Here is a 27,482-nt window from a genome sequence, read left to right as displayed (position 1 = left end):
TTGTTTGATAGACTTTCAAGCTCTACAAGGTCAGGCTCATCTGTTTTGTTCATCTAAGTATTCCCCACACCTAGCACAGTACCTGGTACTTAACAGCCCATTGATATTTTTCTATTTATTAGAAAATCTCAAACTTCAACACTGAAACTGTTTCAGCCCCCAAATTAACACATCATTTTCTTCCATCGAACTTGGATTTCTCTTCTGTGGTCTCTAGCTCAATGAATGGTTGGACAGTCCATCCAGTCTCAGTTCTACATCCTGCATTTTGTAAATATTATGCTATGAGGGATTTCACAAATTTTACATTCATCAAGTTAATAGGAGTTATCTTCCCCAAATATCAAATGTCCGCTGTAGTTGCTCGTAAAGAGATTTGTGGGTCACAATTTTTTTATATTTTTATTTTGTTTTAATTTTTTTTTTAGTTGTAGATGGACACAATGCTTTTATTTTGCTTATTTATGTTTATGTGGTGCTGAGGATCAAACCCTGTGCCTTACACATGCTAGGCAAGCGCTGTGCCACTGAACTACAACCCCCAGCCCCTATTTTGACATCTTCTAATACACGGAGTATAACTTATTCTAATTAGAATCCCGTTCTTGTGGTTCACGATTTTTTTAAGTTTTTCTTTAATTCCTGATATTGTACAGTAAACATATTAACTTAAAAAATGTTCTAGCTGAGCATAGTGGCACATGCCTGTGTTCCCAGCTAGTTGGAAAGCTGAGGCTCATTTGAACCCAGACTGGACAAAATTGGGAGACCCTGACAAAAAAAAAAAAAAAAAAAAGAAAGAAAGAAAGATGTTGTAGAGCATTGCCTACGGGTTAGGGATAGCTCTGTCTTTCTGTCTTCCCTCTTCATATCCAGATTTCTCAAAAGAATCACCTGTCATCATTTTCATCTCTTTACCTCACCTCCCTCTCAGCATACTTCTGAACCAGCACCTGCCCTGGACATCACCCTTTCCTTCCCCTCTCCTATTCAACCTACCACTAAGTGTCTGCTGTATAAAAACAGACTTGTTCAGCACTTACTATGTATCAGGCACTGCAGAAAATGCTTTACCAGTATTCATTCAGAGAACACAATCCATCTACTTCCCTTCCCCCTGCCCCAGTGCTGGAGATTGAATCCAGAGTGCTCTACACTAAGCTACATCCCAGCCTTTTTCGTCGCTGGCTCTTTGCGGTTCCAAAATCCATGGATATTTGTCACCGCCTGCAGCAACAACTTGCACAGGTCTTATGGGTGGTGAAGTGGAAACTGAGGCACTTCTTTCTCTTTAGTGCACTGCTTTCTTGCTTGTTCATTTATAGAGGATAGAGGAAACGAGGTTTACTTGCTTTGAGAGGAGAGACCCCGCTTATCAGAGAGAAAGAAACTTTGCTTAAGAGAGAAACTTTGAAAGAAAGACAGGCTTTTCTTAGAGCTTAGAAGGAGAGAGGCCTGCCACGCCTTAAAGTCCTGCATAAGGTGCCCTAGTGATGCGTCTCAGTTCTCCGTTCCACAATCTGCCTTCCGCTGCTGCCCCTACTCGCTGCTGTATTCTTCTGGCTTTTTTGCTAATGGCTGCTGTGGTGTGTCTTCTGCTGTTTTTCTAATGGCTGCCGTGACGTATCTTCTACTGCTTTTCTGGTAATGGCTGCTGTGTCTGTCTCGCTCCGCCCACGCTTATATCACTTCCAGGACGTGGAGAGCAGGGCCACGCCTCTTACGCAAAGATTAGGCGAGACCCTCCGAGCAGGCAATTAGTGCTGGAGAACACATGCATATATTGTGTGCGTGGACGAGAAAATCACCTGAGTGTGCTTATGTCAATTAACCTCCTCGCTGCTGATGTGATCAGGCGCCATCCTGGCGCCGCCAACATGGCACAGCCCCCAACACTTTTTAAATTTTATTTTGAGAGAGGGTCTCTCTAGGTTGGTCAGGCTGAGCCTTAAACTTGCAATCCTCCTGCCTCAGCCTCCCATGTCGCTGGGATTCTAGGCCTGTGCTAGCATGCCCAGCTATTGCTGTATCAGGTGCTCAGGTGGTGATGCTTGTTTCTCCTTCATAACACACTATCATCACTGGACTCTGCTTGGCCTCTTTCTTGGCTTGTATCTTTTTGTACCTTTAACTTTTATCTTTAATCCTCCCCCTTTCACCAGTTGGACATGGGAGTGTCCTTGTAAGACGTGTTCTCATGTTGTTTAATGTGCTCCTGTTTTCATTGTGCTTTTTTGTCTGTCTGTTTTGCAGTACTGAGAATCGAGCCCAGGGGCATCCTAACACTGAGCTACACCCTCCAGTCCTTTACATTTTTATTTCCAGGCAAGGTCTGACTGAGTTGTCCAGATTGGCCTCAAACTTGCAATCGTCCGGCTTCAGCCTTCCAAGACACTGGGATCACAGGCATGTGCCACCACACCCAACCTAAATGGCGTTGTGCTGTAAACCTCATTCTTTCTTTCTCCATTCAGGACTTTACTTTTAAGACCTACCCTGTGTGTACATCGAATCTGTGACTTAGAACAAGCATGTGGTATTTCAAAGCACGCACCCACATTTTAGTTATTTGGACCCCTGACTTCTAAATTGCCTCCCACTACTGGCTGCCCAAACAGTGCCATCGTGAGTGACCTCCTGCTTGTCCCCTCGTGGCCTATGTGGGCATTTCTCTGGGATGAGTAGCCACCATTGGGATGGAGCTATACCCTCTTAAATTGTCTCCCCAAATCTATTCTAACCAGAGTGGTCTTTCAAAAATGCAATCGTGGGGCTGGGGGTGTGGCTCAGTGGTAGAGCACTTGTGAAGCCCTGGGTTCCATCCTCAGCACCACATAAAAGTAAATAAATAAAATAAAGGTATTGTGTCCATCTACAACAACGACCACCAAAAAAAGCAAATGTGTTTGTGTTCTGTTATCCCTGTCTCCTTTCCTGCCTCCCTCTCTCCCAACCAAACCCACCTCCCTTTTCATTTCAGTCTCCTGGGCCTCTGAAAAGCTGCCTGGAGCATATTTATCACTGTCCTCACCTCCATGACTCCTACTCATCTGCAGATCTCCCTGACTGGGTCAAATGCCTCTGTTGTTTTGTTTTGTTTTGGTACCAGATATTGAATTCAGGGGCACTTAACCACTGAACCACATCCCTAGCCTTTTTTTATATATATATTTTTATTAGTTGTTGGTAGATCTTTATTTTTTTTTACTTATTTATATGTGGTGCTGAGAATCGATCCCAGTGCCTCACCCATGCTAGGCAAGTGCTCTACCACTGAGCCACAACCCCAGCCCCCTAGCCCTCTTTTTGTATTTTATTTAGAGACAGGGTCTCACTGAGTTGCTCAGGGCAACTGAGCTAAGGCTGACTTTGAACTTGAGATCCTCCTGACTCAGCTGCTGGGATTACAGGCAAGAGCCAGCATGTCTGGCTCAAACACCTCTATTGTAATCACTCACAGCATCTTGTAGACCTTGGTCATTGTGGCAGTAACACAAATGTCATAATTTTATATCTGTGACATAGTTTAATTCGTGTCTGTCCTACCATCCTTCCTTAGATCATAAACTCCGTGAAGCCTGGGCTTCTTTCTGTTCCTGATCTTCTCTGTACCTTTAGCACTTAACCTAGCACTTTAGCACATAGCACAAATACGTTTTTAAATGAAAGAGCAAATGAAAGTGTCATCTCTGCTCAGGAAGAACCATGGAGGGGATAGTGTCTTGGTGGGGTGACTTTCATGAATTTGGTCCTCAACTTTGCAGGACCAGAAATTCCATTTTGTTAGCAACTGCTCAGGATAGATTCCTACTGCAATAACTGCCAAGAAACTGAAGGTATAAATCATAAGTTTGCAAAAAAAAAAAAGAAAAGAAAAGAAAAAAGAAACATCAGACCTTCCTTTTCTCATCTTAAATTTCATTGCTACAACCGGGTGTGGTGGTGCACACTTGTAATCCCAAAGGCTTGGGAGGCTGGCAGGAGGATTGCCAGGTCAAAGCCAAACTCAGCAATTTAGCAAGGCCCTAAGCAACTTAGCGAGATCCTGTCTCAAAATTAAAAAATAGAAAATAAAAGGGCTGTGCTCAGGGGTAGAGCACCTCTGGGTTCAATCCCCAGAACAAAAAAAAATCATTGCTACAGAGCATCACATCTGAAATTCTTTTCCAAAGAACCTTGAAAAATCGCAGAGATCTTTCCTGAAGGCTCTTAAGGACACTGAGGAGGAAAGGAAGTTACACTGCATAGTTTTCTGACAATCCCCTTACAAATCCCTTCCTTCACTGAGTTCCACTGTCAAGGGCAAAGCTCACCTAGCTCCCTCTTCCTTGCTTTCTTCACATTCAGAACGATTTCCTTGGGGATTTCAGGAACCTTCTAGGTAAAGCCAGCTGCCCACCTCTCCACTTATCCTTGATCATAACCACCCACCACCCATTTGAGCAAATGGAATTGCTCTCTCTCCAGATCTGACCATCGATGGCGGGCAGGTGGAGGAAAGGATGACAATTCTGTGGATTTTGTCCCTGATGCACATACAAAATGCCACCAGAAGGTGGCATAGTATGCATGGAATACGAGAGGGAAGATGATGCAATACATTAACTCATAAAAATCACCTTTTTGTCTGCTTATAAATTATACATTGTAAAGCTGGGCGTGGTGCCCTGTAATCCCAGTACCTCAGGATCCTGAGGCAGGAGGATTGTAAATTCAAAGACAGTCTCAGCAACTCCGCAAGGGCCCGTCTCCAAATAAAAAGGGCTGGGATGTGGCTTATTGGTTAATCCCCTCGGGGTTCAATCCCTAGTAACAAAAATAAAGCCCAAAATCTACAATCTATAATGGAGAAAATTAAATTCTTCACAGTTCCACTCTAGGATGTCACCATGATGGAGAGTATGTACTTATCCCATAGTCTCCTTTTTATTTTCAGTAACTAAAATAAATTTTCTCAGAAAAATAGGATTACGGAAGCGGCAGTCTGGCTCCTGGGCTGCCCCGGCCTGCGTAGGGCTTGCGCTCCGGCTCTCCCGGGCTCGCCCTTAGGGGGCGACCGGGACTGCGACATGGATGTCTGGGGTGTCTTCCGACGCACGGCCCCTAGGGGTCGGAGTCTGAAGCAGCGTCGCCGCGCAGCGGGCTCGGGTCTCCTAACGCGGCTCCACGTGCGCTAGCTCGACTGCCCTGCAAAACTGAATCCATCGTCCCCATCTGTTCCCACTCATGTTTCAGAGTGAAAGCCACCAAGCAGATCTCAAAGATCACCCTGACTGACCCTGAGAATCCTCTTGACCTTCCTCAGATCTTGACCTTTGAAGATCAGGAGCCCATAGGTGACCCCAAGAACTGACCGCCACCCAGCACAGCAGGGCAGCGATAGCACCTCTCCAGGCCAACCTGACTCAAGGTTCAGATCCTCTGGCAAGAGTGGAATTTTTTTTTTTTTCATATAAAAATGTATTAAGAGCTCAGGGCTGTGGCTCATGCCTGTAATTCCAGCAACTGGGGAGGCTGAGGCAGGAGGATTGCGAGTTCAAAGCCAACCTCAGCAACTTATCGAGACCCATTTTATGTTTCAAAATGTAAAATAAAAAGGACTTGGGGGTTGGTTCAGTGGTTAAAAGCCCTTGAGTTCAATCCCTGGTACCAAAAAATAATTAATTAAAAATCAGCATCCATTTATATTCAAGTTAAGGATGTCACAGAGCCAGGAAAATTGCAAGCACAGCTGTAAGATTTGAGGGTTTCCCTGGACCAGGGCCATGGAGTCTGACAGACACATCTTATTGCACCTCACTTAGCACCCACTGTTCCCCCTGCCTCCATGGTGCTGGGTATTGAACCCCAGGCCCTCTATCACTGAGCTACATCCCCAGCCCTTTTTATTTTATTTTGAGCCAGGGTCTCACTACATTGTCGAGGCTGGCCTGGAGCTTGGAGTCCTCCCGCCTCTGCCTCAGGAGTAGCTGGATTACAGGTGTGCACTGACATGCCTGGCTCTCATTCAGGCTTCCTGTGTCCCCTTGGCACACAGAAATAGCACAACCCATCTTGATTAACACATCATGCCCCAGCTGGGGAATTTTCTGCATCCTTTGAGCCAGTGACTTCCGTATATTCCTCAAGTTATCCAGGACTTCCTGGTTTGGGTTTAACTCCTGGCTTTGAGTGTATTTTGCTGTCTACCACACAGGCCCCTGCTCCACAGCCCCCTGAGTTTACTGCAGGCGGATCTTATTGGATTGTAATGCGTGTTTGGCAACCTGCTGGAATGATACAAGGTATAATCCTAAGCAGAAAGAATGCAGACTTCCTCGTGCCTGGTTATACACACAGCTGGAGGCTACAGGATGTCATCTCTTGACTTTTCCCATTGAGTCATCCATGGGGCCCTATAAGTCCATGTGTTGCATTTCCCAGAAGTCCTTCTTTCTTGGCTACTGTCCCTCTGCCCGACCTTCTCCCCAGGGTTTAGATTTCCTTCTTCCAGCACCTGCAAGAATAAGGCCAAGGAGACTTCCTTGCCTGGCTCCATTGCAGCTGATCACAAGTCTTCATGGTTCTCTGTGGGACTAAGACTGGGCCTCTCAGATCCCTTAGGGCAGAGCATCTGGAAGCTGAACAGCAGCGTTGACCTCAGCAAAGCTTCATGTATTCATCTTGTCATTTATTAATCTGTGTGCCAGGCAGCAAGGATACAATGATAAGACTGGCAATGAAGAATAATTAAAACAGCAAACACTTATGGAACACTTACTACCGTCTAGGCACTATGCTAAGCCTTTATCAAGTTGAGTTTTTAACCAGTGTTTCACAGGTAGTATGGAAACCAATGAAGTTTATCCATTGCTAATGGATTATTGCTAATTGAAAACTTTCCCCAATACCCTGCCATGACAACTTGCAATATATAGTCAGCACTGGTTTAAAAAAAAAAAAAAGTTGGCTTTTCAAGCCTCATGAGTCCCCCACCCCCGCCCATTATTAATCTCACTCAATATTAAGGTCATTTTTCTTTTTTTTTCTTTTTCTTTTCTTTCTTTTTTCAGGGAGCTCGGGGTACTAAGGTTTGAATCCAGAGGCATTTTTACCAATGAGCTAAGTCCCCAGCCCTTTTTAATTTTGAGATAGGGTCTCACTAAGTTGCTTAGGGCCTTGCTAAATTGCTGAGGCTGGCCTTGAACTTGCCATCTTCCTAAAGCGTGGGGCATGATGTGGTTGAATATCCCTGGGTTTAATCCACAGTACCGGGAAGGGAAAAAAAAAACACCACATCCCAAGAACACTTATTTCTTAATTTTCTCCATGTTGCTCTTTCTTGGTGTGTTATCTTTCTTTAAATTAGAGTTCTTTTCCTCTTCTTATCATCTGGTTTGTTATTACCCCAACTCTGCTTTGATTCTAGAGGCCTTCTGTTTTCACTTTATTAAAAGTGGGTATTAAAGAACTCAAAAATCACCTGAATCTGGAAAACAAAAAAAATTAGTGTATTGAGGAACACAAGCAGAAGGACAGCTTCTCAGTAAACCAAGGGTGGAATTCAGGAACACCAAGATGACATGGGATTTAATGGATTCACAGGCAGAATGGGGGTGTGAGTGGAGATTCATATCTGGATGGCCTGAGAAAGTCTGGCTTCCTTGGAAACCATAGTGCTGTGTTTGTTTGTTTAAATGTGGAACATTTTGCCTGTCTCATTCTCTGCCAGAGACAGCAAGGCGGAGAAAATCTGGGTGGGCACCTCTCTGGTCCAAAATGAGTCACAGGACTTAGGTCCTTCAGGCAAATGTGTAATATTTCATTTCCACATGTTTCTTATCTAAACTTAAAATTCATACTAATTCCTATTAAATTCACACTTAAGGACAGGTGCCATGGCACACTCGGGTGGACCTCAAGTTCAAGGCCAGCTCGGACAACTTAATGAGACCGTGTCTCAAAATTTAAAATAAAATTAAAAAAAAAAAAAACAAAGAGAAGACCTGTGGACATAACTCAGTGGTACAATGTCCCTTGGTTCAATCTCCAGTACCACAAGAAAAAAAAAATTCACACTTAATTCATCCTTAAATTCATAATAATTCATAATTTTTTTGGCACCGGGGATTGAACCCAGGAGTACTTTATCACTGAGCTACATCCCCAGCCCTTTCTGTTTTTTTGTTTTTTTTTTAGCCAGGGTCCCACTATGTTGCTGAGGGTCTCCCCAAATTTCCCAGGCTGGCTTCAAACCCGCAATCCTCCTGCCTCAGCCTCCCAAATCTCTGGGATTACAGGAGTGTGCCACCCTGTCTGGCAGTAAATGATTTTATCATTTTATTGTAAATTAACCTCCATTTGTCTCCTATAATTACAGTGAGGACATTACATTGGAAACTGATCAACCCTCAACTGTGGTGAGGGCCTTTCCACGTATTAGCTCATGGAATCTTCTCACTAATTCTATGATGTATGTAGAATGTCATCTTTGTCTTCAGAAGAAACTGAAGCACTGGAGGTGAAGTGACACGTCCCAGGTCCCAGAGGCAGCAGTGGATACCAGGCTTGAGGTCGCAAAGTCTATGTTCTCCCTGGCAGGAGAAAGCAGTCACCCAGGGACTCCATTCCAGGATGTTAAGGGGGCTTTCCATAAAGGGGTGGGGGTGCTGGGTGTGACGTGGTGGGAACCATCAGGGGCACACAGTGTGTTGAAGCCCCCCCCCCCTCCTTCTTCATTCCATATTTGGCTTCCACAACCTGAGTCTGAGCCAGATTGGGGAACAGCATGGAGGCAGCCGTGTGGCCCAGACCCAGGCCCCAGGAGGAGCCAGTGGCAGAGGGTGGAGGAAGGGCAGGAAGGAGTGACCCAGGTGAGGCCCTCTGGTCCTACTGGCCAAGATCTCAAGGACTGTTCATGCCCAGACCCTGCCTCCTCCCTCTTCTCCCTGAGAGGCAGGCGTCTCCACTGTGGAAAAATACCCAGCAGAGAGGGAGGAGGAAAGGCTCCCTGGCCAGCTACCTTCCCCTCTGGAGGGCCGGCATTTATGGGCTGGGTTCTGGGAAAGCCAGATTGCATCAGACAGGGCCTGAAGGACTGAGGCCAGTCTGTGGTCTGAGGACAGCCTTATAAGTAGGGGTGAGTGAGCTGGGAGAAGACAGGCGCTTACTCAGGAAATCAGACACAAACAAAACCTTAGGAGAAGAGGAGAGACAGAGAGTGGCCAGACATGATGGCCACCTTGTCCCATGCCTCCAGCCCCTCCCAGCAGCCCCCAGGCCCGGAGGACGAAGATGCCAGCCTGGATGAGTACGACCTCTACGGCCTGGCCCACCCTCACGTGGGTAAGGCTGCTCTGCCCCCTCCCTGGTCCTTCCACTTCCGAGCCCCTCAGCTACCCCCAGAACCCCGCTCCTTGGTCTGACCCCAGAACTTGCCCTTCTCTGCCAACCTGTGCCTATGGCCCCCACAAGTCATGTCCTTCTAATCCCTGAGCCCTGGGACGTCACATCTGGGGGACCCTCATTCCACGTATGAGGAGAAGCAGGCAGGGTTGTGTCTGTCCCAGAGTCACATGGTGATGCCTCTTCTGCCCTGGCAACCCCTATCAACCACCGCTCCTCAGCATCATAGCTCACCCCCAATTCCTTCCCTGGGTACCAGCTGGTGGAGGCCGGAAGGGTCGCACCAAGAGAGAAGCTGCCGCCCACACCAACCGCCCCAGTCCTGGTGGGCACGAGAGGAAACTAGTGACCAAGTTCCAGAACTCAGAGAGGAAAAAGGCCCGGCGCTGAGGCAAGCTGGAGGTAAGGAGGCAGGGGCCAGAGGGCCAGTGGAGGTGTCTCTGCCTCTGAGGGACCGGCCTGAAGATGTGCGGGCGGGCGGGGAAGGAAGAGCTGCCTCAACATTAGAATAAAAGGAGACCTTCGATTCTGAGCTTCCCAGCGACCAGCATGCAGAGGAACAGAGCCTTTCCAAGGGAGGGACATTTGGTTTACAGAGAGGGGCACTGAGACCAGGGGCGGGGGGGGTCTTCTCTGGAGTTACAGAGGAAGTGAGCGGGAGAGACAGAAGCAGAACCCAGGTGTCTGTCCTTTCCTTCCCCCCAGGTGAGGTCAGACCACAGACACTCCACCCAGCCATGAAGACAGGATTGCGAGCAATTGACCCCGGGGGCCTGCTTGCCCCCCACCCCAACCCTAGGACTCACCCCACCCGAGTGAGGCTCCAGGCGACCACCAAGGAAGCACCTCCAGGCCCAGCAAAAGGGCAGGATCGGGGCAAAGCAGGGATGGACAGGCAGAGGCAGGACGGTTCCCCTCCCAAACAGAAGTGCTGAAGGCACAGAAGCCCCCACCAACGCGGCAGTGGCAATAAACAAACCCAGCAGCAGCAACTTCTCTCCCTGTGTTGTATCCTGGCTCTCTGTGTATGTTTCTTTGGGCAAGTTTCTGCCTATGTGTCTCCCTCTGCATGAACCAACAAGAGAATGTGTGGGGTGTGTGTGTGTGTGTGTGCGTGTGTTGGCTCTTCCTGGAGGGACCTAGGCTGGGAGCCATCTCTCTTATTTTGTGTATACACGCTTCGGTGCGTCTATTTCTGTGATCTCTTATGAGGTATGAGGGCATTTCCTCTGTTTCTTTGCAGTGCTGCCCATGAGACATGCCCCTCCTCAGTCCTATCCATTCTGGGTATATAATATAGGGCAAACAAGAAGGTGGTTGGACCTAAGTGGATATATTGATTGCAATATACGTTTGGGCTATTGTACTGAAGACCTGGACAACACAGGCTAGAAAGTTCTTTGTCTCTCACACAACAGCCCAAATGGCAATTTCACTGTGTCAGGGATTCCAGCTACTTTTGTTCTACTCATTGTTCTGCCATGCTCAAAACATGGCTTCCACCTGAGCCCAATGTAACTTCTCTAGTACCTATAATCATACCTGTATCTCAGCCTATGGAAAGAAGTAAGAGACCAGAGGAGACTGGGCCTGTTCATTTCTAAGGGCATCATCTAAAAGTAGAACCCTCACATCTGTTCAGAATTTAGTCACATGGCCACACCCAACTACAAAAGTTGCTGGGAAAGTAGTATTTAGTTGCTTAAACCACATGGTTGACCGAACTGGGATGAGGCAGGGTTTTACTATTAAAAGAAATAGGAAAGATGGGCTGGGTTGTGGCTCAGTGGTGGAGCGCTTGCCTAGCACATGTGAGGCACTGGGTTCGATCCTCAGCACCACATAAAAATAAATAAAACAAAGGTATCATGTCCTTCTACAACTCAAAAAATATATATATATATAGGAAAGAATGGATGCTGGAAGAAACTAGCAAGAGACATTGCCCACATACAGAGCCAACGGAAATAGGAGGAGAAACCCCGAGATCTGGCTCTGGACTTAGCCTTTCTCCTTTTCTCTTTTCCCTTCCATATAAGCCCTAAGTTGTTCTTAGGAACCCAAAAATAAGGACAGAGGGTAGAACCTGTTGGAGCAGTAACAGATCACAGCAGACTGTGGCTGGCAGGAGCACTTGGGGACCTCTGTCCAGCCATCTCCCGTGTCCAGCCTGATCACAGAATCACAGATTCCACGCACAGCTGGGAAGGACGTTGGCGGACCCCACTCCTCACGGCACCAGAATGGCCACTGCTTAATCAAGTACCATTAGGGATGGGACCTGGTTTCCTGTGAAGGTTGTCCAGTTCCACCTCGGGGCAGCCCCTTGATGTGGGCTGGAATCTGAATCGAGTCTAAACTACCTGCCCCTGAGCCGGCCTCTGTTTCTCGCCTCCTGCCTCCTGCCCATGGGCTTTGCTCACAGGCCTCCCTCTCTTTAGTTCTGTGCCCAGAGCACAGCCTCCTGACCTCCTCCCCGCAGGGGGAGCCTGGGCCCAGAGCCTCACAGTCAAACTGACACGTGACTCCTCCGGATGTCTCCTGGAGCCCTGTGGCTCACTAGATGCCTACCACCTTCCCTGAGGCGTGGCCTGCAGGGAGGGACAGATGAGACCCTGGGACAGTGGGAACCAGGCCGGGTGGCCACCATCAGCTTTAGAACCCAGGGCAAGTGACAGCCTAGCACCAGCCAGAGCGCTCTGAGCTCAGTACAGATCTGGGGTGTCAGTTTCAGAAAATCAGAGCGACAACTCCCATGTTTTGGATTCCTGCTCCATGACAAGTTTTTTTGTTTGTATTGTTTTTCAGTGTTGTGGATCAAACTCAGACCCTCCCATACACTCAGCAGCAATCTGTGACTGAGCTACCTCCCAGCCCCATGACAAGTGTTTTATAGTATTTGTTCCATGTAATCCTTATAATAATCCAATAGGACATATTACTATTGAACCCATTTTTTTCAGATGAGAAAACCGAGGTTCAGAGAAGTTAAGTCATTTGCCCAAAGTCACACAGCCTGAACCCACAGGACATGGGATTATGAACTCAGGTCTGTCTGATTTTCAAAGCCTGGACTTTTTCCTTTCTGCTACATACCTACATACACGAAGCGAAAGGTACTGACAATGAGGAATCCTAGACTGTAATTAGTTTCTGGTCAGTTACTCCTCTGAGCCCTCTTTTCCTCACCTGTCAGATGGTGAAACTAGTCTCCCTTCTGTTAAAGAAGAAAGTAAAGACTGAGAAGTGCCCTGTCCCTAGCTGATGTGGCCACTCCCAGCATACTGAGTCCTACACGCCACCCCTCACTCTTGGCCTCTGATTGGCCTTCCCCTGCCTCCCTCCTCCCTGGCACAGCCTCTGCCTGGGAGGCCTCCACTCTGTTCCAGGAACTGTCAGGATGATTCTTGAATTACAGAACTTCTGGATGAGGAAGGACCCAGTCTAGAATCTCCCTCTTCTGTCTCTGTGCCTCCTTTTCTATCCCCTTTCTTTTTCTTCTTCCAGTTGCATGGAATGTATGTTTCCCCAGTTAGGGAGGGTTCCTCTGAGAACTGGAGAAATCGCTGACTTGTTTCCCCTTGGGGGCTTACAGAAACTTCCCTGTGAGGTTTCCATAACACGAGGATTCCCAGCAAATTGTGAAGAATTGAGAAGCGCTCTGTGGGGTTATTTGTTTTGCAAACAACCTGGTCCCCCATGGACCCGTTTCTCAAAAGCCAGCCCAAATATATAGAGATATAGATAAATATAGACCTATAGATATGTCTCAATCTATATGTCTATATATATCTTTAAATTTCAGAATGACCCAAAGTTAATTTTCAACTGGCACTCCTCAGAGATAATACTAACAATAGTCATAATCATAGCTACATAATCATAGGACGCTCTGACTCAGGGTTTTCCCAGCTTCATCTTTCACACAGAACTTTCGTGATCTCTGTTGTACAGCCATTCAAGCTACACTGGACTGACAGCATTGCAAAACTGCCCCCTTGCCTTTTATACTCAAATGTGTTTAAAAAGAAACTATATGACCACCCCAAAGGGAAAACCACAGTTAAGTATCACAATTAAAAATTAATAGTAAAAAGAAAGATCTCACTATAGCTTCTTTTTTTAAAGTTCATCTGTTAGCTGGGTGTGATGGCTGTTCGCCTGTGCATTACCTACAATGACTTGGTGTACCAAGAGTCACAAGGGTACACACTTGGGGAAGCACACAGTGTGATTTTGTGACATAATAATAAAGGTATACTCGTTGCAGGTGCTATGGCACATGCCTGTAATCCTAGCTACTGGGGAGGCTGAGGCCGGAGGATCATAAGTTTGAGGCCCGCCTCAGCAACTTAGTGAGGCCCTAAGTGATTTAGTGAGGCCCTGTCTCATAATGAAAAATAAAAAGGGCTGGGGATATGGCACCCCTGGGTTCAATCTCCCGTACCAAATAAAATAAACAACAACAACAACAAAAGACCAATGATATCTGAACACAGGTCCAGTGTGCAAGCAATGTGACTGTTGCTCGGTTCAATTTCTATTTCCTGCTCTTTTTCTGCCAGATGGCAGGTGTTCCATGGAGGCCAGGCTGAGGTTTTCCCTCTCCTTCTCTCCAGGATTGCTCCAGAGTCGGGCTGGGAGGGAACGGGGAATCCCTTCCCCTCACGGGACACTGGGGTTTGCCAAGATGGACCCCCTTCCTGCACTTCCTGTCTGCTCTCTACTCCCAACCCACACAGCCCTTGCTCTCCCTATGTGTCCTCTGGGCCACCTCCTACAACCCCCATGTCACACCAGGATTCAGGGGCACCACTGGGATCTGTCAGCCTGGAAAGGGGAGTCAGATCCCCTCTGTCCTCAGTTGTCTCCCACCTATTCAGAAACAGTGGGCACCAGAGTCCTTTCTCGGACAGTTTTCTTTGCTTTCCCTTTAAATTATCTCTTTCCTTCATTTGGAGGAATAGCGTAATGTTTCCCCCTCCTCCAAAACTCATGTTGAGATTTAATTGCCTTTGTAACAATTTGGGGAGGGGGGAGGTAATTAGGCCTAGAAGGTTCTGCCATCATGGATGAGCTAATGCTGTTATGGGAGAGTGGGTTTGCTTTTCTGCCACCTCACAGTTGCTGAGGCCCTCTGCTTTTTATTTTTACTTAATTTTTTTTCTGAGACAGGGGCTTGCTCTATTGCCCAGGCTGGTCTCAAACTTCCTGGCTCAGGCTCCTGAGGAGATGGGACTACAGGCACATGCCCCTGAAACCAGCTGTTACTATGTGGTTTTGCTTTTGAAGTGCTGGGGCTCGAACCCAGGGCCTCAGGTGTGTCAGGCAAGTGCTCTACCACTGAGCCACAGCCCCAGCCCCGCGGGTTCTCAGCCTCCAGAACCGTGAACCCACAGATTTCTGTTTGTTAGGAATTACTTGGTCTCGTGTTCTTTTACAGCAGCACAACAGACTAAGAAACACCCCCACGCCACCGCAAGAGAGCGGTGGGTCTCACTGGTGGTTCAGGAAGGCCATGAGGGTGAAAGGGGGTGGGGGCTCCATCCTGGTTTGTCCACTCCAGCCACCCACAGTGATGGCGATCAGTGCGCACTGAACATTCGCCAAACCTGCAGGAGGGGAAAGACCTGGAGCTCGGGCCACTGCTGGTCCAAGACTGAGCCAAGAATGGCCCAGATGTGGTGACCCCCATGTTCCCATTTTCTACAGAATTCTGGGGCCTTCGTTTCATGACTAAGAGATCTCTGGAATAAAAAGGTTTATTGAGCTGTTTGTTACAGATGGTCGTTTGGGGCAAAAGAACTGATCCTAGGGAAAAAAATCCCTAACTCACCAGCATCACAGCCAGAGAGCAGTTGAAAAATGTCCCCTAGCCAGGCGTGGGGGCTCACATCTGTAATCCCAGCGGCTCGGGAGGCTGAGGCAGGAGGATCACAAGTTCAGAGCCAGCCTCAGCAATTTAGTGAGACTTGAAGAAACTTAGTGCGACCCTCTCTCTAAATAAAATATAAAAAGGGCTGAGGATGTGGCTCAGTGGTTAAAACCCCTGGGTTCAATCTCCAGCACCAAAAAAAGAAAAAAGAAAAATATCCACTAGCCCTAAGGGGCCAGGGTATTTTCTAACAAAACTTTAGGGAAAAGAAACATAAGGCTGAAGTCGAACATGTGTTGGGTATAGAAATGAGGAAAGGGATGATGAACAGTGGGGGACTCTTTTGATAATTGGGGGCGAGGGTACCGGGGATTGAACTCGGGGCACTCAACCACTGAGCCGCATCCCCAGCCCTGTTTTGTATTTTAGAGACAGAGTCTCGCTGGGTTGCTCAGGGCCTGGCTTTTGCTGAGGTTGGCTTCGAACTCGCGATCCTCCTGCCTCAGCCTCCCACGCCGCTGGGATAACAGGCCTGTGCCACCGTGCCTAGCTCATTTTTGATAATTCTTGGTTAGTGCAAAAAGCAGACTCTGATGTGGCCTTGATGCGTAACCTCAGCATACAGGAAAGAAAGGTGGATCAGATCTTTTTTTTTTTTCTTTTCTTTTCCTTTGTTGATTTAGCTTGGAGCTGCTAGTTAAAATGAACTTTTACCTCTTACCTCCTTCCATCCTCTGACCCGAACATCTCAGAATTCCTCTCTTATCAGCCTCCAGAGAGTGATAGAAGGGTCCCCAGCCCTGAGTTCCTGTACTACCAGCCACCAGACACAGGAGGACTCTCCCCAGGGCTGGGACCAGCACCCAGGGCTCTGTCAACTAGAAACACTCTTCGTAAAACAAGGTTCTCTTTTCCTTTCTGATTACAAAAGCAGTTATGGTTGTGGAATCACAAGAGAATCCCCAACCTCTGATCAGTCTCTGTCCCCCTCACCAAACACACCCTCTTCTCAACTTCTGCAAAGCCCTTAAATGATACAATGAATCCATGTCATCACTTTATGGACGGTTCACACAGCTCTGTGCAACAGTATCCTCTTCTCTCATTTCTGGAAAACCAGTTTGGAGGGTTTTATTTTTTTAACTGGGGACTTTACTGGGTAACCCCATATGGCCATGAACATTCTAAAAGTGTGAACTCTTGCTGGGCGTGGCTGCGCACGCTTGTAATCCCAGCGTCTCCGGAGGCTGAGGGAGGAGGATCTGGAGTTCAAAGTCAGCCTCAGCCACAGTGAGGTGTTAAGCAACTCGGTGAGACCCTGTCTCTAAGTAAAATACAAAATAAGACTGGGGATGTGGCTCAGTGGTCAAGTGCCCCTGGGTTCAATCCCTAGTGCCAAAAATAAAAATAAAATATGGACTGTAGCGAAACACTGTTCTTTCCTCATAGAGCTTACAGGGACAATGGGGCACAAACAATGACGAATGAACAAACAAAGAATTTCCTCGAGGCTAGTGCACTTTAAAATGCCTTCCTTCAGGAAGACTTGCTGAGAAGGTGACCTTTAAGCAAGATCCAGAAGGAAGTTTCAGTCACCTCGAAATTCCTGTTTATTCCTTCAGAGCACACGGTACCTTCCGAGGTACTGTATGTTTATGGACTGGCTGATTTCCTCACCACTGTCTCTTCAGTGCCTGGACATAGTAAATGCTTAGTAAATATTGATTAAATAATACTAAGAACAAAATAAACAGAACGATATAATCTGGGAGTGATGGGTGAGGAGAGAGGTCAGACATCTTTGAAAAGTTGGCATTTGGGCTGAGACCTGAAGGATTACGACAAAGAATTAAGTGTATAACAATAGAAGTGTGCGTTATCTGTGACTGTGTAACACATTACCCCCAAACTGAGAGGCTTAAAACAACACTCAGTTATTATCTCACTGTCCCTGTGGGTCAGGGATATAGTTGTGGCTTAGCTGGGTGGCTCCAAGTCTCTCACAAGCCTGCAATCAAGGTCTTGGCCGGAGCCACAGTCAATTTAAGGCTGACAAGGGAGAGGAGTGGGGGCAGGATCTGCCTCCTTGTGTACTCTATAGAACAACTTGGGGTCCTCATTGGCTGCTGCTCAGGGACATCAGCTCTGCCTTAGTCCCTTTTGTGTTGCTATAGCACAATACCTGAGATGAGACATTATTAAAGAAAACAGCTGCTGGGCATGGTGATGCACACCTGTAAATCCAGTGATTCAGGAGGCTGAGGCAGGAGGATCACAAGTTCAAAGTCAGTCTCAGCAACTTAGCGAGACCCTGTCTCAAAAATAAAAGATTGAAAGGGTTGGGGATATGCCGGTCATGGTGGCGCACCCCTGTAATCCCAGTGGCTCAGGAGGTTGAGGTGGGAGGTTCGTGAGTTCAAAGCCAGCCTCAGCAATTTAGGGAAGCCCTAAGCAACTTAGTGAGACCCTGTCTCTAAGTAAAATATTAAAAAGGGCTGGGGATGTGGCTCAGTAGTAAATCACTCCTGAGTTCAATCCCTAGTTACCTCTTCCAAAAAAAAAAAAAAAAAAAAAAGTTGAAAAAAATGAATCACTAAGTCCAGTTCCCACTTACCACTATCTGCAAAGCAGAGCAAGTGAGGGCGTCTCAGGCAGGGAGGACATGCTTAGATAGCAAATGGACATCTATCCTAACTGGCAGGATTTCGGGCAAGGAATGACTAAGGGGAGAAGGAATGGGGACAGACAGGACTCGGACAACCTGGCATTTGAGATGACACCAATTCATACTCAGAGTGGGAAAGTGACAGAGTGACCCACCAGACTTCCAGGGGCTGTTTGCAGAGGAATGAAGGATGTCATAGGAGTGACCAGGGAGTCAGAGCTGATCAGTGACAGGACAATAGACTTTGAGGAAAAAACCTGACATGCAAAACCATATGAGAACCACGTGGGCCCCTCTGCCCTCCTCTAGTCAGTTAGTAAGTTCGTTGTCTGAAATTCAAATGCATTTGGCTGATAAAGAGACAGTTACCAATATAGAGTAGTAAGTTTGCACTGTGAAAAGTGAGGCTTATTTGGTTTGAGGATGGGATGTGTCAAAGAGAAAGCCAGACATTAGTTAGAGTGATAGGGGCACACTCTATTCATTTATTATTTAGTTTTGCAGTGCTGAGGATGACACCCAGGACCTTGAACATCTTGAGCATGCTAGGACTTTTAAATACTGTATCACTGAGCTGTATCCCACCCCTAACAGGGACATACTTTCATCAGTAATACACTATTACAATAAAGAGAGAGTCTAGTGTGACTTGAATTCAACTTTGATTTATACAGAGGTGAATGAGAGAAGAATGAGGAAATGGGGGTGCACAGGAACTCAGCAGAGTCAAGAAATTGAAAAATTAACAAAAATGGGAAATTGAGTGTTGGTCCACCTGAAACTACCTGGATTTGCTAACTGGTGCTTACTGAAGTCAGGCACCTACCCTCCCACAGAGGCTGGGAGACAGAGGCCTTATCTTCAGATGTTGGCTGGAACAAATAGTATAGTACATTCTTTGGGCAGCCTTGAGTTTTCTCAGGGAGGCAATTTTGGGGGTTAGAGTCATCTGATGGGTTTGGCCTTGAGCTGCTAGAAACCACCTTCATGTTTGTTTAAGTCTTTATAGGCCAAGGTTGAGGCCTAGTGGAGAAAGAGCTCAGAGGAGCCTGGCTAGGGTTTGGTCAAGAAGAGACTGCTTGTCAGGGGATCAGCAAAGGCCTCCTGAAGTGTGATTAACAATTGGTGAGGCTGGAGAGGTGGACCCCAGGATGATGTTTTAGATCTAAGAAACAAGAAAAGTTGACACTTCCTACTGCTGAAGAACCAAGATGAAATGTTACCCAGAACAGACTCGGGCCCCAGTTGGCCCTTCCCTCCCAGTGGGTCTCCACCCAGGGTGACCCTGGAAGTCAGGAGCTCAGTGTATTTCCTTTTGTTTTGTGTGTGGAGGAAGAGTGGGTGCTGGGGATTGAACCCAGGGGCCCTCTACTACTGAGCTACATCCCAGCCCTTTTTTAAACAATTTTTATCTTGAGACTGGGTCGCTAAGTTGCCAAGGTTAGTCTCTAAAGTGTGATCCTCCTAGGATTCCTGATAAGTTTATTCCCCCTGGGACCATTGCTATTTACTGTCTCAGAAAAAGGAATGATCTTTGTAGATTAAGTACAGGGTGTGCCAATTTACTTAAATATAATTTCCCAGACTCAAACTGTGCACTCAGAGACTTGAAACAAAGAATCCCTGTTTTATGCCAACCCAGGATATGTTCTCACACCTCAAGTCAAAGGTCTGGTTGTGAAGGTTGACGCACGACTCCACGCGGAGAACTACAACTCCCAGCATGCCAGCGGGGATTTTCCGCGGTGCCTGCTGGTAGCTGTGACGGCTCAGACGCTGAAAGCCCTGACTTTTTAGTACCCTCACGGATGACGCCATATTATGGCGCCGAAGCCGCTGCCCGGCTGTGGGCGGAAGCGTTTGGGAAACTAGCTTTCTATTAATGGAGGGGAACCGGGTTAGGGGAGGGTACCCCGGGCAACAAGAATCTGTAGGAGCGGGAGAGGGTTACTTTGCGGCCTCTGAGTTGACGGGCCTGCTCTGACCTCATCCCTAAGACCAACAAAAATGGTGATGAGGACATTGAAGTCCTACCAACCAGCTCTGCCCCGAGGACCCTGGTGAACAAGTTTGCCCAGAGATCCACCACCTGGATGGAGTGAGACAGAATGGGGGTCAGATGAGCGACACAGGGGGAGCCTGATGTAGCTCTGACCTCTAACCTCTCCCCCTGGCTCCCTCCCTGAAGGCCAGGCCCCTGCCTTTTTCTGCCTCTTTGCTCCTGAGGGCTTCAGTGTATTTATTGAGAAAGCTTGGAATGCACAAGCCTGGTCAGGGAAGCAATATCAGAATGTGGAGGAAGGTCGTGAGCTTCCTGGTAGGAGATCTGTGCAGCGCCTCGCGGGGATGGGGGACTTCTTGAGTTTCATACTTTGCTCTTGTGTCTCTCTGTCCCCTGCATGCTTTTGACCTTTGCCATCAATAGTCACATCCCTAGTGCTGGGAGACACAGACAGGTCCTGCTACTTGTGTCATGGGTTAGGGGACAGGGTGAGTAGAGTTCATTCTACTCTGGAATATGAACAGGAAGGATCAAGATGGAAATCTGGCACCACTTAGGCATGGGGACTCAGGACTTGGTCTCTTGCTACTACTATCCTTCATGCTTGAACTCTGTTTTCTGGCCCCTCTTCATTCCGTTATTCCCTCGTTATAGGCCGTATGGGTTATTTGTTAAGGGTACAGACTTTTTTTTTTTTTTTTTTTTTTTCTTTTGGTCACTGGGGATTGAACTCCCTTAACAACCACTGAGCCACAGCCCCACCCCCGGCACTTTTTATGTTTTATTTTGAGACAGTAAAAATAGTTGCCTAGGGCCTCACTAAATTGCAGAGACTAGCCTCTAACAGTGATCCTCTTGCCTCAGCCTTTGGAGCCACTGGGATTACTGAACATAGGACTATTTTGAGGATAAAATGAGCCAATAGTTGAAAAGTGCATAACATGTATAAACACTTGATTCGATTTTAGTTGCAATTCTATTACCTTCAATATAAGCTCCAAGGAAGTAGAGCTTTCTCCACAAAGGAAGGGATATTCACTGCTATGTCTCTAATGTCAGGAACAATGACAAGGACACATTGAATGGGTCTATAAATACTGACAGCATCATCTCAGTTTTCACACTTTGAAATACTTTCTCCGTTGTCTTCTGACACTACATAATACTGTTGGACTTTTTCATGCTTCTTCGTCTAGCCTGCAATTTAAAATACATATATTATTTATTTATATATTTCTTGTAACTCAGGATTGAACCCAGGGCCTGATGCATGCTGGGAAAGTGCTCTACCACTAAGTCACATCCTCAGCCCTTTTTATTTTTTATTTTGAGACCAGGTCTCACTAAGTTGCCCAGGCTGGACTTGAACTTGTGATCCTCCTACCTCAGCTTCCCAAGTATCTGGGATTATGAGTGTGCACCACCATGCCCCACTAGCATATGATTTTTGACCCTGGAAAATCAGTTTAGAAGAATGGATCAAAACAGAGCAGAGGGAATATGTGCTGTAAGTGACAGAAACACAGATCTCAAACTGGCTTAAGAAAAAAGAAAAAGATGAGTTTGTGAAACAACATTTCAGAGGTAATTACTTGGAGAATGGCTGGATCTGGGAACTCAAAGTAAATAATAATCAAGATTCTTGTCTTCATCTCCAGCTCTGAGCTCTGCTTTCTCATGGGCCAGCTCCAGTCTGAGGGAAATTTTTCCCTCATGGCGGCTCCCAGCAGATTCAGGTTCACGCCCTTCCATCAGTTCAGCAATCCCTACAGAGAGAGAGGGCTTCTTTCCTTAAATCCCAGGGCTGATTTCAGATCCACATGTCCATCCCTGAACCATTCTCTATAGCAAGAGTCATGGGCCATCCTGACCGGCTGGGCCTGGATCTTGGTGTCTACCATGGTAGAAATCCTGAGCAAGTGAACCGATGATTCCCCAGAGAAAACCCAGTGCTTTATTTTATTTAATGATTTATCTATCTGAATGTTTATTTGTTGATTTATACTTTTTTTTTTTTTCTTTTTGGTACTAGGAATTGAACCCTGAGCCACATCTCCAGCCCATTTTTATGTTTTATTTAGAGACAGGGTCTTGCTAAGTTGCTTAGGGCTTCACTAAATTGCTGAGGCTGGCCTTGAACTCGTGATCCTCCTGCCTCAGCCTCCTGAACCCCTGGAACTACAGGTGTACAGTACTGCACCCATCTGTTGGTTTATACGTTGATCAATTGATTTTTGTGTTGCTGAGAATGGAACCCAGGGTCTCACACATGCTAGCAAGCACTTTAACACTGAGCTATACCCATGGCCCTTAATTTTTATTTAAAAAGGAAGAAAAAACCGGGTGCAATGGTGCATACTATAATCCCAGCGGCTCAGGAGGCTGAGGCAGGAGGATGGAGAGTTCAAAGCCAGCTTCAGCAACTTAGAGAGGCCCTAAGCAACTCAGGAAGACCCTGTCTCTAAATAAAATATTTAAAAGGGCTGGGGATGTGACTCCATAATTAAGCACCCCTGGGTTCAGTGCCCGGTAGCCTCCCTGCCAAAAAATAGGGAGGAGTAGGTGGGCAAATGGAAGAGACACACAACCTATGTTCCAAACAATGCTCTTCTTTCGGCACCCTCTCGCCTCTGGCCGGCTGACAGTTTTTTGCTTTGGGACTTTTCGATGCAGTTTGAGCATCCCTAATCCAAAACTCTGAAATCCAAAATCCCTGTTTGTTTGCGTATTTATTTTTAGTGCTGGGGATCAAACCCAGGGCCTCTTGTATGCCAGACTAGCACTGTATCACTGAGCTACACCCAATCCTAAACACTTTGAGTGCTGACATGATGTCACAGTGGAAACTTGCTTGCCTGGCCTTATGTGACTCTTCACAGTCAAAACACCAAAGCATTAAAAATATTGTCTGAAATTGCCTTTGGGCTATGTGCATAAGGTATGTATGAAGTGGAAATGAATTTCATGGGTCCCCTTTCCCCCACGATATCTCCTTATGTATGTGCAGATATTCCCAAATCTGGAAAAATCACTTCTGGTCCCAAGCATCTTGGATAAGTGATAAGTAACTCGTATGAACAGCATTTTCCAGTTTCTAGAATCCCTGAGCCCATGCTCAGGCGTGCTCTGTTCCTCTGTGAGGAAGGTACTGCTACATCCCTTCTCCAGGGAAAAAAGTGAAGACCAGAAAGCAGCTTCTCAGGGTCTTCCAGCAGCTCACGAAGCCTGCCCTGCCTTGTCTGGTTGGCTCTGGTGTCACGTGCATGGCCGGTGCTCTCAGCTAGGTCGTCTCTGTGGGCAAGGACCGGGGTTCCCACACCTCATTATCAAACCCTCAATCAATCACATCCTCTCTTCTCTACCCACGTGCTCCACTTCAGCAGAGAAACAGGGGCGAGTGGAAGTTGATCGGATCGACATTACCAACAGGACCTGAATGTCTGATGAGGTGGGTCTGCTGAAGGGCAAATGGGGGCTCCTGAGTATCGGGGGGCAGCCCTGCCCCTCTGGCCCAGGAGCTGAGTGCCACCCAGTGAGGAAGCTGAGGCTTCCTCACCCGACTCCAGGACCTGGCTGGCGGTCTCCCTGAGATATCTGCTTCTGGCCTGATCTCGACTCTTACATCTTGGGGTCACCAGCGCCCTTCTGCCTGTGGCTCCCCCTCCCTGGCCTGCGCTCCGCTCCCCACACCCTTTTCCCCTTCCTAAGCTCTCCCTGTAGCCTCTTCTCTCTTTACCTTCTTCCCCCAACTCTCCTCAGGCATGTTATGACAACTAGCATTTCTCGATGACTTCCTGTGGGCCAGAGCTTGTACAACTAATAATAACCAAAACCCGGCATCTTCCCACATGCTAGGCCCTGTATGAAATGCTCCACACACAACAGCTCAGTAGGCCCCAGTCATGAGTTTGTATTCTTTTTTCTCACTTACAGAGGATGAAACTACAGCACAGAGAGGTTAAGTAACTTGCCTAAGATCACACAGCTATTGAGTGACAGTGCCATTTTGTGTGCATGATTGTCACAGGAGTCCTATCCCACTGGAATTAGTGGCCTCGTCACCTGGTAGATGAGCCAAGCACAGGGAGTTCCATGCCATGACCAAAGTCACACTGAAGCTCCGAAAGTAGGAATGAAGGTCTGTTTGACTTCCCAGCCAAGGCCCTGACCCTTCCCAAGTTCATCTTCATGCCTGGACTGAGCCAGGCCAGGGATGGGAGTGTGGGCCTCATTACACAATGGGGAAACTGAGGTACAGTGTTGGACTCTAGCCTTGACCAGGAGGGTGCACCCGGGAAGGGCAGAGCGTCGCTGGGACTTGCACCAGAACGCCTCCTTCCAAGGCTGGTGTTTCTCTTCTGCAGCCCTGGATGCCTGGGCTTCCTTCTCCATGCTCTGCAGACCTGGCCTTCCTCTTCTGCTTCTGGTCGCTCAGTCCTTCCGGCCCTGCTGCGTGTCACTGCCATTGGACACCCAGCGATGGGCCTCTGCTTGGGGTGAAGAGCACTCCCCGCTGCCGCCTTCCTCCAGCCCTCCCCAGGTGCCGGCCATGGCTGGAGAGTAGCAGGCACAAGCACCCCCACAGGGAAAGGGCCGCACGTCCCAGGGCAGACACCACATTTAGAGCAGCCCTCCAGGTGGACCAGACCAGCTGGACACCCAAGGCCTTGCTGATGCTCTGAGGATAACTGCAGAGGACATCCTGTGGGGTGGGTGGGGCTCAGCGGCAGAGCCCCCGCCTAGCAGCACGAGGCCCTGGGTTCCATCCCAGCAACGATAACAACCAAAAGAAGAAAACCAACCAGGTGGGCAGTAGGGCGTGCAGGGACGATGGCACAGGTGAGTGTGTACCAAGGGAGGGGCTTTGGGCCTCACCCACCACCCCTCTCCTGTGGGAGGGAGTTGTCCTACCCCCAGGGTCTCACCACCTGGGCTTGGAAGCCTCCAGCTGAGGCCCAGCTCCAGATACCCCCTACCTCCCTGCCTCCACCCCAAGCCGTCTTGGCCATCTTGGTTGTCTTGGTTTTGCTGAGGGTTCGCTCCAAACCTTAGAGCTGACATCAGAGAGTGTAGGGATTTCCCTCCCTCGCCCAAACCAAAAGGAGTTCCAGTCTTCATTCAGTCCTGGACCTGCTGTGTGTCTTGAACAAAACCCCCCATCCCCCCAGGCCATCCTGAAGCATCTGGAGGCCCCCACAGGGCTCAGAAAAGAACCAGAAACTCTCATGGATGGTTTTTCTGTGTTGTTGTTTTGTTTTTAACTAGGGGTGCTTTACCACTGAGCTACAGCCCCAGCCCCTCCTTATTTTTTTATTTTGACACAGGATCTCACTAAGTGGCTGAGGCTAGCCTCGAACTTGCAATCCTCCTGCCTCAGCCTCCTGAGTCGCTGGGATTATAGGCCTGTGCCACTGTGCTTGGCTAGATGGTTGTTTTCTTATTTCACCACCCAGATTTTAGTTTCTCTACATAATCATAGTGGCAGCCCTCAAAGATCATTGTCACATTTCCATGAGGACACTGAGGTCCAGGGCAGGCCAATGACTCACCTGAGGTTATCAGCAGGGCTGGCTCCACACCAGAGCCCACACCCCAGGCTTCCTGGTTTCCTTCCTATCAGTTCTCACCTCTCACCACATCCCCCTCTTTGTCCACTGGATCCAGCCCAAGTCACAATACATCACCCGAGACCAACTTATGGAAATGGAGGCTCAGGTAGCCAGAGACTAGTCTGGACCCATCCTCCAAAAATATGAACCGAGGCTGCCACTGCTTTCAGTGACCCTCTGAGTACTTGCCAAGGATCTGCTCTACCCTAGGGCCATGTCCAGCATCCCAGGGGCTCCTTTCCGTCCCTGTAGCAAGAGGTCCAAGCCTGGGCAGGAGCAGAAGTCCGACGTGACCTCAGGGCTCAGGCTAGTTGTGGTCCTGCTGCTCCTTCCCGATGACTTAGATGTCGCCAGCCACATCGCCAGAACCTGGATCAGACGTTTGTGGCGGAAACACATTTGTTTGACAATGATTTATTAAGTGCCTCCTATCCTTGGCTTCTGGGGACACATCACTGCACTGAAAAGGCACAAATTCCCACACTTCTGGAACCCAGTCACGACACAAAATAAGAAGACAAACATTAGATATCAAAAATATGCTAGGTAGAAAATGGAGAGAGGGGTTAGAATGTAGCAAGTCTGCATTTCTTCATAGGGTGGTTGGTGAAGGTCCCATTTGGGAAGGTGATAGTGGAGCAGGGACAGGAGAGGGTGAACTTTGCAGATGTCTAGAAGAATGTTCCAGACGGAAGGAGTAGCAAGTGTGAATACAGGCCTGAGGCTGGAGGGGGCTTGATGTTCTAGGAGGAAAGCAGCATGGCTGGAGTGAGGGCAAAGTGGGCAAGACAGAGCTCGTGCAAGATCCACTTGAGACAAGACGTGTGGCAAGAAGCATGAGCCATTTATCGGGGAGGCCAGTGACACCAGGCTATGTGTGCAGGGAAGGCTGGGGAGAGGGAACCATCAAGAAGGCAGTTCTAGCAGAGAGAGCAACTTTGCAAAGGCAAACCTGAGTTTTCAACCTTGACTGCAGAGTCACCAGAGCTAGAACAGGGAGAGGATGGGGTGAGGCTGGAGGGAAGCAGCAAGGGACAGGGACCCAGGAGACTGTCATCAGAGATGGGGAGAGGGGGTGCAAGATTTAAGAAGTGGCCAGCCATGGTGGTTCACACAGATAATCCCAGCAACCTGGGAGGCTGAGGCAGGAGGATCATAAGTTCCAGGCCAGCCTCGGCAATTTAGTGAGACCCTGAGTCACTTGGTGAGACCCTGTCTCAAAAATATATACATATGAGAAGGGCTGAGGATGTGGCTGAGTGGTAAAGCATCCCTGGGTTCAATCCCCGGTACCAAACAAACAAACCAACACAAAAAGATTTGAGAAGTGCAGTGGCAGTCTCGCAGGGAGGGGTGGTGGAGAGTGGAAGGGAGGACCGCATGCTCAAGCGGGTAAGAGGAGCGGCCATGCCTCCAGAGTGACAGGAAGGACTGGGGAATGCATGGATGGCCAGTCAGTCCTTGGTCGGTCCTTACCATCCTCCTTGAGATTTATGCCCCCAGCCCTGTACCAGGGGAGCCCCAGCTGCGTGGGAAATGGAGGAATGAGCTGCTACCACTGGGGGGCGCTGCAAGGAAACCTGCCTGACCAGGGACGCTCCAGCTCGGTTTCCTTCTCCTCCCCCAGGAACCCTCTAGACAGCTCCCAGGGCAGCCACTGGTTCCCCCCTACCCCTGGCACAAGGTCCTTCAAGCAGCCCTGGGGGCAGTGCCCAAGCAGAGCTTAGGAGACAGGGTGTGGGAAGGGGAAGCCCCCTTGGTTTCTGTCTCATTAGCAGGGACCGGGCAGGGAAACCCCACAAGTCCTAAAAGGAAAGCGGCAGCGGTGGGTCTCAGGGAAGACCAAGAAACCCCCATCCCCTCCCTGAAGATGGGAAATCCAGGGTGTGGCTGAGGGTGGGGCTATGCTGGAAAGGAGAACCCTGCTTGATGTAGCCCAGCCCCGAA

General features: G+C 48.2%; 2 protein-coding genes across 2 annotated transcripts in view; one reads left to right on the top strand and one right to left on the bottom strand.

Moving 5' to 3' along the window:
- SGF29 (SAGA complex associated factor 29) overlaps positions 1-27,482 on the bottom strand; it is a 209,538-nt gene that overhangs the window by 14,061 nt on the left and 167,995 nt on the right. The gene's annotated exons all lie outside the window — the stretch shown is intronic.
- On the top strand, positions 8,975-10,376 carry NUPR1 (nuclear protein 1, transcriptional regulator). Its single transcript, XM_079121543.1, has 3 exons — positions 8,975-9,324; positions 9,644-9,786; positions 10,090-10,376. Exons 1-2 carry the CDS (start codon positions 9,210-9,212, stop codon positions 9,772-9,774), a joined length of 246 nt encoding a protein of 81 aa, XP_078977669.1. The 5' UTR covers positions 8,975-9,209; the 3' UTR covers positions 9,775-9,786; positions 10,090-10,376.

This window comes from Sciurus vulgaris (assembly GCF_902686455.1).
Source record: "Sciurus vulgaris genome assembly, chromosome: 18".
NCBI lineage: Eukaryota > Metazoa > Chordata > Mammalia > Rodentia > Sciuridae > Sciurus > Sciurus vulgaris.
Note: the sequence above shows the minus strand (reverse complement) of the source record. Positions and strands in the feature narration are given on the sequence as shown.

Coding starts and splice junctions, on each gene's coding strand:
- NUPR1 (XM_079121543.1), top strand. CDS start 9,210: ATGATGGCCACCTTGTCCCATGCCTCCAGCCCCTCCCAGCAGCCCCCA. Junction 9,325..9,643: donor CCTGGCCCACCCTCACGTGG/GTAAGGCTGCTC, acceptor CCTGGGTACCAG/CTGGTGGAGGCCGGAAGGGT.